This window comes from Orbicella franksi, chromosome 4 (assembly GCF_964199315.1).
Source record: "Orbicella franksi chromosome 4, jaOrbFran1.1, whole genome shotgun sequence".
NCBI classification, from domain to species: domain Eukaryota; kingdom Metazoa; phylum Cnidaria; class Anthozoa; order Scleractinia; family Merulinidae; genus Orbicella; species Orbicella franksi.
Window position 1 is genome coordinate 29,702,634 of NC_138148.1, and position 9,667 is coordinate 29,712,300.

Genomic DNA, 9,667 nt, shown 5'->3' on the forward strand with positions numbered 1-9,667 from the left:
TGGAAAAATGTAAACTATATAGAGGGACGGAAAACAGTGTCAATTCAGATAGTTCAAGCGAGTCTTAAGTTTTCGGTTTCCAGTTTCTGGGACTTACTCATTCTACGATCCTTTATTCCTTTTGACACCATGTGGAAATGAATCACTGAATTCTAATCATAAACAAAAACTTGAACCAAGAAGGCTTGTTATTGTTTTTGAACAATAGCAACGCGAGAATGAAAAAATGGTACCTTTCGGCATTCTTCACATAAAAGACATGTACATGTAAATAAATTGCACTTAACCATTATGCAAAGCTGTCTCGGTGAGTTGACAAAACGCCACACTTGTTTAGCATAAAAGCAGTTGATCTCGGCTAATAAGCGATTTTGTTCAGACAGGCGTGCAAACAGCTGTCAGTTTTTCGTTCTGAGGAATTTCTTATTCGGCCAATGTACGTCATAAAATATCTGCCCGCTTTTCGAGCTGGAATTCGCATCCATGTCTTGTTAATTGTCGACATCAGATGATGGCCGACGCGTGGTTCGCTGTTTATTTGTTTCTTCTTTTGTTCAGTTATTCTTGTCAGGATGCAACAGACTGCCCAGGTGAGATTTCCTTTAGTTTTTTTGTCCCTTTAGAAAGTTGCTTCTCTTTTTAGAAACTGAATCTACCAGGCAAAAATATATAAAGCTTAGGATTTCGTGGCTAGCGTAGGAGGATTTTATTGTAACGTTCTGCGCAACTCTCCCTTACGCTCATAGAGATAAGGTGCTTAAGAGCAAAAAGGAGTTCTATTGCATGTTCAGCGAATATGTCTAAAGTCGAATCAACGTCTTAATGGCTTCCACTTGATCGTATTTAATCTTTTCAGAGCCGATTAGCCTTTTAGCAGTGATGCCAAACCTATTGAGAATAACAAATAAATCATTTTTGGTTTATAACGCAATTACGTCTTGCGATTTCAAAGAAGATCGGGTGCTTTTTTGCTTTTTTTACGCAATATCTTATTTGGCTTCCTTACTTAATTGCATGCTACAACATTTTAATTTGCTGTATGTGGCTTTTGATAAATTGAAATCGGCCTAAATGATACATGACTTCATCGTTAAGCGAGCACGCAAACGGATGTAAATTCAGTTTAATTTGGGCAGGCAGTTTCTGTCTTTTGTTGTTGGTAAACAAAACTTTTGCTTCTTCTTTCTACTTTAAAGTACCCGCAATTCGACTGTTGTATTTAAACTACGGAAGGATATTTTAAAGAAAATATCTCTCCTCTAGGACATCTTTTTCTGTGCTTTTGTTTCAAAGATTGACATACTGATTATTAATTTATTTGCTCAATGTAGCTTATTGTTTCGTTTCTGATCTGTCACTCGGCCTCAATTTGATCGAAAGTGTCTTCTCTGGGAAGCTCGAAATCTTTGAACGTTGGTTGAAATTGTTGTGAATAGAACGTATCAAATTCACCTTTATGCAGGCAAGAAAGCAATGTCCGACCAAATTAAAATAAAAAAATAAAAAAATAAAAAATAATAATAAAATAAGATGTGTTTCACCTAAAAACGAACGACAATACCTTTTTTTATTGTTCTGCAAATTCCCACCTGAAATTTTCATGCTCATCCCAGATCCTTTTGTTTCTTTGGCCCAATGATCAAACAGTAGTGTTTCACTTATTCTCTGGTTAGTCTTAAAACTAAATTAGGTTTTCACGGAAAAGCTGACAAAGATCTAGTCTCGATGTTCAGCTGCTGTACGGGAACGGAGCACGTACCTCTTTACTTTGACTGGACTCGAGAGAGCAACGAAAATCGAGATTAACAAAGGTTTGGATAAGTTCGCAATTTAAAGGGGAGAAATATAAGTTTGCACATTGTCGCGTCCAAGATTAGAACCACGAGAACCAACATAATTGTAAGATTCTGACTACACTAACACGAGACATTCAACGTGAATAGTTTATTGACGATACACCAGTCAGTCAGTCAGTCAGTCAGTCAGTCAGTCAGTCATCTGATATAGATGTATTCCGTGTTACAACATAATCTGTGTCCTTACAAATTACAACCATTGGTTCTATCAATTAGAACATGTATTACGCCGGATACGAAAAACCACTAAAAAACCACCCTTTAGGTGTGGTCAAAAATATGTGGAAACGTATTCCTCATCTAATGCAGCAGCACAGGACCCCGACGCCCGAGGAAAGAGTATAAAATCAATAACGTAGAACTGATTTAACCCTAAGTATTGACTGGTTAAGCACGTTTCGTTGTAAAATAAAATATTGTTGTGTTTTCTTTAGCGTCTTTCGTGGATATTGACGTCAAAAGCAGAGGTTGTGATGATCCAGGAAAACCTCCCGGGCGTTGTGGTGCTACTTTCATTAAGGTGTATGGAAAGAATTACGCACCTCGTAGAAAGGGCCACAATGTTGTCATTGTGGATGCTAAAACAGGTATAATAGTGCTCGGCGTGACTCCCAAATGAAAAGGACAGGGGGGGGGGGGAAGGGCAGTCCTGCCTTTTATAGGTAGCTCCTATGGTGGTCAGCCTTAAAAGGTGCACAGCGGGAGATTTACGCTACCTCTTAGGGTATTGAGCCGACAGAAGATAATATTCTGTTCTAGAATTGGTACCTCCTGGGGGTGGAAAAAATTTCCAGCCACGCCCACAAAGCAGGATCTTGGTACCTCCTAGGGCCGGTTCTTTCCAAAATTTTCCGTCCTTTTCATACGGGATTCCTGCCGGGAAATGGTGTTCTACAGTGCAAATGCTTGTAATAATACTTGCCCCAAGTGTTATAACCTAATTGATCTGCTATGATGGGAGACTTCGGGCCCTAAGAAGTTCTATTCTCATCCTGGTTACTAGCTGAAGTTGTATCACGGTAGACCCGAGTTCAACTTCTCAGCCACTCGGAATTATTAAAAATAGGTGTGATTAGCATGAATAAAAGCGTGAAAACCCAAAACAAAAGCGGTACTCAGGAGAGAAGGCATAGTTCTCTGTGGTCTTTTAAGACACTGTTGCGTGATGGCCTCAAGCATCTTTATAATAGCCCAAATGTAATTATTCGGATTAACCTTTGTTTACTATCCCAGCCAAGGTGAGGAGCCGTCAGCGAAAGAGGACTGATTCGCATGCGCAGATGGTGACCCATACAGCCATAACTCGGAAGACAGTTTCCTAACCGGAAGCTGGGAGATAAGAAAAAGAAATAACCTCTCATAGAATAAGTTTTTTCTGAACTAAACATTCTTCATTCGGTGTAGGTGCAGTGACCGGATCACAACGTTTTGATACTCACCAGGTATCTGGTGATCACCAGGCTGGTTACAAGTTAAGAGACTATCTTGACGCCATCAGTGGAGAGTAAGTGATTGCTTTCGTTATTTCGTCGACAATGTTGTGCTGTTTGGTGATGTGAGCATTTTTTTTCAAGAGAAACTTGATGGAATATTAAAAATTATTTATCTTTCTTCGTACGATTTGTTAAGTACCATTGGACTTTGATGATGATGACGATGGTGACGATGATGAAATAAGTTGTTAACGCTTCGTAGTCATGTTTTCATTCGGAAAAAAAGACTAACAACAACTTTGCGATAGGCTCTGAACAGATCATATCTGCAATTCTGATGAAATTTCAGAATTTTTGGTCATAAGTATGTTTTTCTTTTGTTGACAGACTTGAAAGTTCTTTGGTTTAGTCAATAATAGCGTTTTTCTTTCATTCTACTGGAAGGTAATAACGCAAGTTATTAGAAGCTCCGAAGACCTTTGCATACGTAATGAACAACGTTATATGTATTCCGGCCGGGAGGCTATATACCTTTGATTAATCGAAATAACCATTCTACCTTAATGTCTATTACAGTAAAATCGTTCTCGTCGCCATTCAAGACGATGGGTCAAGGGACGTGTCTCCAGCATTAGACGCTCTCAAGAGACTGGGTGCTACGGTTCCCATCTTAGTAACGTATCGAGGCTCGTTTGCCCTTGCTGGCTTTGCACAACCGGAGAAGCCATATTGGATTACACAGGAGCAGTACAGGAGATACAAAGGGCCTAGCAGGATCAAAATGAAAATTCCTCTCAAGCAAAGCCGTCTTCCACGTAAGTATATAATAAATAGTTGCAACAGTGCAGTAGTAGTAGTAGTAGTAGTAGTAGTCGTAGCAGTAGCAGTAGCAGTAGCAGTAGTAGTAGTCGTAGCAGTAGCAGTAGCAGCAGCAGTAGCAGTAGCAGTAGCAGTAGCAGTAGCAGTAGCAGTAGTAGTAGCAGCAGCAGTAGCAGTAGCAGTAGCAGTAGCAGTAGTAGTAGTAGTAGCAGTAGCAGTAGCAGTAGTAGTAGTAGTAGCAGTAGCAGCAGCAGTAGCAGTAGCAGTAGCAGTAGCAGTAGCAGTAACAGTAGCAGTAGTAGTAGTAGCAGTCACAGTAGCAGTAGCAGTAGCTGTAGTAGAAGTAGTAGTAGTAGCAGCAGTAGCAGTAGCAGTAGCAGTAGCAGTAGCAGTAGTAGTAGTAGCAGTCACAGTAGCAGTAGCAGTAGCTGTAGTGGAAGTAGTAGTAGTAGCAGCAGTAGCAGCAGCAGTAGCAGTAGCAGTAGTAGTAATAGCAGTCACAGTAGCAGTAGCAGTAGCTGTAGTAGAAGTAGCAGTAGTAGCAGCAGTAGCAGTAGCAGTAGCAGTAGCAGTAGTAGTAGTAGCAGTCACAGTAGCAGTAGCAGTAGCTGTAGTAGAAGTAGTAGTAGTAGCAGCAGCAGCAGTAGCAGTAGCAGTAGCAGTAGCAGTAGTAGTAGCAGCAGCAGTAGCAGTAGCAGTAGCAGTAGCAGTAGTAGTAGTAGTAGCAGTAGCAGTAGCAGTAGTAGTAGTAGTAGCAGTAGCAGTAGCAGCAGCAGTAGCAGTAGCAGTAGCAGTAGCAGTAGCAGTAACAGTAGCAGTAGTAGTAGTAGCAGTCACAGTAGCAGTAGCAGTAGCTGTAGTAGAAGTAGTAGTAGTAGCAGCAGTAGCAGTAGCAGTAGCAGTAGCAGTAGCAGTAGTAGTAGTAGCAGTCACAGTAGCAGTAGCAGTAGCTGTAGTAGAAGTAGTAGTAGTAGCAGCAGTAGCAGCAGCAGTAGCAGTAGCAGTAGTAGTAGTAGCAGTCACAGTAGCAGTAGCAGTAGCTGTAGTAGAAGTAGCAGTAGTAGCAGCAGTAGCAGTAGCAGTAGCAGTAGCAGTAGTAGTAGTAGCAGTCACAGTAGCAGTAGTAGTAGCTGTAGTAGAAGTAGTAGTAGTAGCAGCAGTAGCAGCAGCAGTAGCAGTAGAAGTAGCTGTAGTAGAAGTAGTAGCAGTAGTAGTAGTAGCAGTCACAGTAGCAGTAGCAGTAGCTGTAGTAGAAGTAGTAGTAGTAGCAGCAGTAGCAGTGGCAGTAGCAGTAGCAGTAACAGTAATAGGAGCAGTAGCAGTAAAAATAGCAGTACTGAAGCAGTATAAAGAGTAGTTTCAGTAACAGCTGGTTTTTGAGTTATGAGCACTCAAAGCTTTAGTAGAACTTTTTAGCTTTTGTGCTTTGTTTTCCTAATAAAGATCACGTAATATTTTCTATAGAATCTAAAAGTTATTCATTCATATACAAAAGCAATAATTCTCGAGAGTATCATCACATGGTCTGAAATGCAGCAATAAACCACTCAAGCTAAAAAGGGATGTTAAGCATGTTTTTAACAAGTTATATTGTTGCTATGGTAATCTGTTATATAAAAAAAAGAGATGACCACAATTTGTTTTTAAGTAATTGTTAATCCATGAACGTGTAAGTGCTGGAAACTGCTGACCGTCACCTGAAATGGACTTTGTCACGGCTATTTTTAGGCTAATTTATTGAAACGTTCTGCCAAACAGCCGCCATAAAATGTAATGTTAGCAAAGATAGAAATTACTTCTATCGATCTAAATACCAAAAATGTAGCTTCATCATTACTAACAAGTATGATCCCAAATGAAATATGTTACCGTCTAAGTAGCTTTCTGATATCACAGCCTGCAAGTTAAGTTGAAACTTGGCGCCGTAGGAAAGTTTCGCCAAAAGTCACCCCTATTATGCTAAACTAAGGAACCGATAAATTTTTAAATGTAAAGGTCTTTTTATGACTGGCAACATGAAATTCCGGTTAATTTTTCGCGTACTTGTCAGATTTTTTGTCAGCTTCTGCGTAACCGAGGTTTCGTCAGTAAACCGAAGATTTCCAAGCATTTCTTCTGAATGTTTTTTCTTTTTCGTAAAAAATGATCTCTTTTTTTGTGAACTTGAACAGTTTTTCAACAGATATGTCGTAAACATGTATTCTCACAGGCTGGCACGAAACAGCTGTGTAGCCGTGATCAGCTATGTTTAACACATTGAGCAATTAAATACACGAAGCCTCCTCGCCTTGGAAACGTGCTATAAAAGTGAAATACCAACCTTTCAACCGCCCTACCAAGCATCTTTGTTCTAAATGGTTATTACTTAGGACAACAACTAGAAAACGTATTTCATTCATTCAATTCTAAACAAACTAAAACAATGTCGTGCAGCTAAATTGATATTATGCAAGACGTTCTAAACTGGCAAACATCAGTTTTGTTTAGCATAGAAAGACGACATTGGGAAATACGATATTGGAGAGCTGAACAGACGTGCCGACAATGGGCACGTTTTCGTTCGCATGTTTTTCGTTTTCTTTTTCATAACATAATCTCGTAGCTAGTACGCTACAAAAACTAGCGACGTCTTGAGCTACATAGGTTTCGGTGTTCGGTTGCCAATGATGGCGTACAGTTCGATCGTTATCTTGTTGTTACTGCAATCATGGCATTGTCATTCCGCGGAGGGTCAAAATATTTGTCCTGGCGAGGAGCACAAAAATATGGCCTAATACAGAATATTCCGATATATAATAATAACGGCCAAATTCGTTCTTCTAAATGGCTCAGTTTCAAAATATAAGTGATCTTTAAATATCTACTTAGCATTCAAGCAGTTTTTATTTAGTAAATTTTAGTCATACTTGTACTAGCGTTATTGTTTTACCTGACGCGAATGACATAAAATAAGATACTATCTATTTCTTGTTCAAAGAAAAATTAGCACAAGTGGGATGTCAGGTGACAGATGGCCAACGAGCTGGGGTGTTAAGGCCATAATCATCTCAGATCCGTAATCGACCACTTAGGCTTGACAATTTGGGTGGTAGCCTGCGGGAAGTTCGACTGTATCCTTATCAGCAAATGGAGCTAGCTTTGAATGTCAGGGTGCAACGCTTGTCCCCCGGACATACATTTCTTTATAAAAATTGGAACTTTCTTTCGGAGGTTCAAAAAATTAGGATTCCTTCCTCGCAATTGGGGCTCATAATTTCCAACTCGTTCGTTAGTTAAAATGGTTTAGGTCCATGATTACTTAACAATTATTCCATGTGCGCGCGTTGGATATGAGATGGTAAATAGCCAACGATGCCCGTAGCGCCGAGTTGGCTATAACCAATCTCATATCCAACAAGCGCGAATGGAATAATTGTTTTATTAAATTCGGTGCGTTTGTATTCTTGGAAATATAGCTTAATTTTATTGGATTTTAATTTTACAAAACGACCGGAAGTCGATGTGACAAAAACAACAACAAGTTGGAAATCACATGACATGCGCGCCGTTTGTAAAATTAGTTGAATGAAAAATTTGAGAGCGAAGCAAGCGAATTTGCTGAATGAAATTGCAATCACGTAGAATTCAAGAAACGTTTATCAAATGAAAGAGATATAACCTTGGTCAGAAAGTTTGAAAAGCGTTCAAGTTCGAGTCATGGAGAAGAGCCAAATAATTGTGCACTTGCACATTGCCATTGTAATAATGCTGCAGAAAACTTTGATCGCCATGTGACACAGACGTTGTGCCAAAATTATTCTCGACAAGATCTCTCTCAGGATTCCCTTGCTTTGAAAGCCTTGGCATTTCGAGCTGTATGTGTGGAGCTCATTGTTGGTCAGTTTTAGAGTCAAGGACGGAAACTGTCTTAGCGTCAGATTCATCTTCAGAATCTCCGAGGCCACCATGGTGGTTTTTCGTGGCTGGTAAAGAACCAGGCTTACTTCGGTTCAGCTCAAAACACTCAACTCCTTGAGGTGTTTTTCGCAAGGACAGAATTGTTGGCGCTAGCTGTCGTTGATTCTCTCGTCGTCGTCGGCCAAAAAAGAGACTGAGATGAAACTAGGTCGTCCTCTGTAGCTGTGCGGGATTCTTGCTCTCGGCCGATCCGAGCTTGCTTAGTCGAACAGTTTCCTCATCTGCTCATTGGAAACTGGTTTCTTATAGACTACGTCGGCAATTATGCCTGTTTTCCTGCGGCCTTTTACAAATGCATATGCTCTAATAATTTATTTGCCTGGTCAGAGATAATGGAAAACGGTTTGTTGTGCGGCGGCGTGCGAAGGAAATGATCAACTGGCGTCTTTAATGGATTTAATCAATGAACTTTTGCAATACGTGTCATCTTTCTTCCTCGCAGACGAGTGAAAACACTTCAACTGAACATTCAGTTCTTCTTTTGACATTTCTTATATCGGTTTCGAAAATTTGGTGCCACCAGGACTAGCAAGCCATTCTGTTAAGGTAAAATTTGTTTTTGTTACATAATCTTCATGAATGCGTAAAATCTCGCCGGTCATATTTTAATTTTGCAACTTTAAGGGAAACTTAACGTATACGTACCGTTAAATAATCTTATCTCGAACTTTGTGGCTTTTTTGTTGTTACTGGGACGGCATTGTCCATAATTTCCTGTATTTCCTGAGTAGATAGCTCACCGAATGTGCTTTTTTTCATCCATTTTTTTTGTCGACGAAACTTTGCTTCACGCGAAAAAGCTCATGCCGAGCGACATTTGCCGCTTTCATTTCCATATAAGGTCAAACGCAGGTATAATGGCTGGTAACCGAGATCCAGTGAACCAATCAGATAGCTAGAATTGCATTATCCGAGGCTGAGAATTTAATAATTCACGATATTACAAGATAGAGTTATTATATCAGCTTGGATAATGTTGTCACAAAATTAAGGGTCGCAAAATTCCGACAAACTGGAACTGGAATCGTATTTATTCGCTTCAAGGCTTCTTTGATATATATACGTAAAGCGCTTATGTTTATTATTGCGTTTTTTTTTTTAATTACTTCTGTTATATTGCATTGAAACATACTCTCTCGGCAAAGCCAACATTTCTGTACAAAAATTCGGCCAAAAGAAGGTTCTGAGTGAAAGAATAGACCTCCAACGAGAGAAAATCTACAGAATAGCCCTAATACCTTTGGTAAAGGTAAAGTGTGCAGACCAGCCGAGTGGCCCATCAGGCCGGAGCTTATCCCGGTTTCTGTTAGAGTATTTCTACTCCTCCCTGGATGGGATGCTAGGGAAAGAATAGCGCTCCAACGAGAGAAAAATAATTCCATTGTACTTGGATAAAATAAATAAACCTCTAACATATTTCCATATTTTTATCCCTGGTAGGAACTGCAGAGCTTGCTGCCAGTTGGCTTCTTGACGGCTATGACAAAGACGTGATGTAAGTTAAAAAAAAAAAAAAACAGTCCTTGATACTGTTCTTCGATTTAACAAATTGACGTCGGTTTTTTATTCGTCTGTCCTCTTATTGATGATAAATTGCGTCAT

General features: G+C 39.8%; 1 protein-coding gene across 3 annotated transcripts in view; it reads left to right on the forward strand.

The window, feature by feature from the left end:
- Positions 1-246: 246 nt before the first annotated feature.
- Positions 247-9,667, forward strand: part of LOC145483836 (polycystin family receptor for egg jelly-like) — a 37,845-nt gene continuing 28,424 nt past the window's right edge. The window contains exons 1-5 of one of the 3 annotated variants that reach the window (XM_081462381.1): positions 247-590; positions 2,291-2,443; positions 3,261-3,360; positions 3,866-4,104; positions 9,503-9,560. In XM_081462381.1, coding sequence (XP_081318507.1) covers positions 509-590; positions 2,291-2,443; positions 3,261-3,360; positions 3,866-4,104; positions 9,503-9,560 — 632 coding nt within the window. In that variant the 5' untranslated portion in view covers positions 247-508. The remainder of the gene's footprint in view (positions 591-2,290; positions 2,444-3,260; positions 3,361-3,865; positions 4,105-9,502; positions 9,561-9,667) is intronic. The other 2 variants (XM_081462382.1, XM_081462383.1) reach the window with 2 other exon arrangements.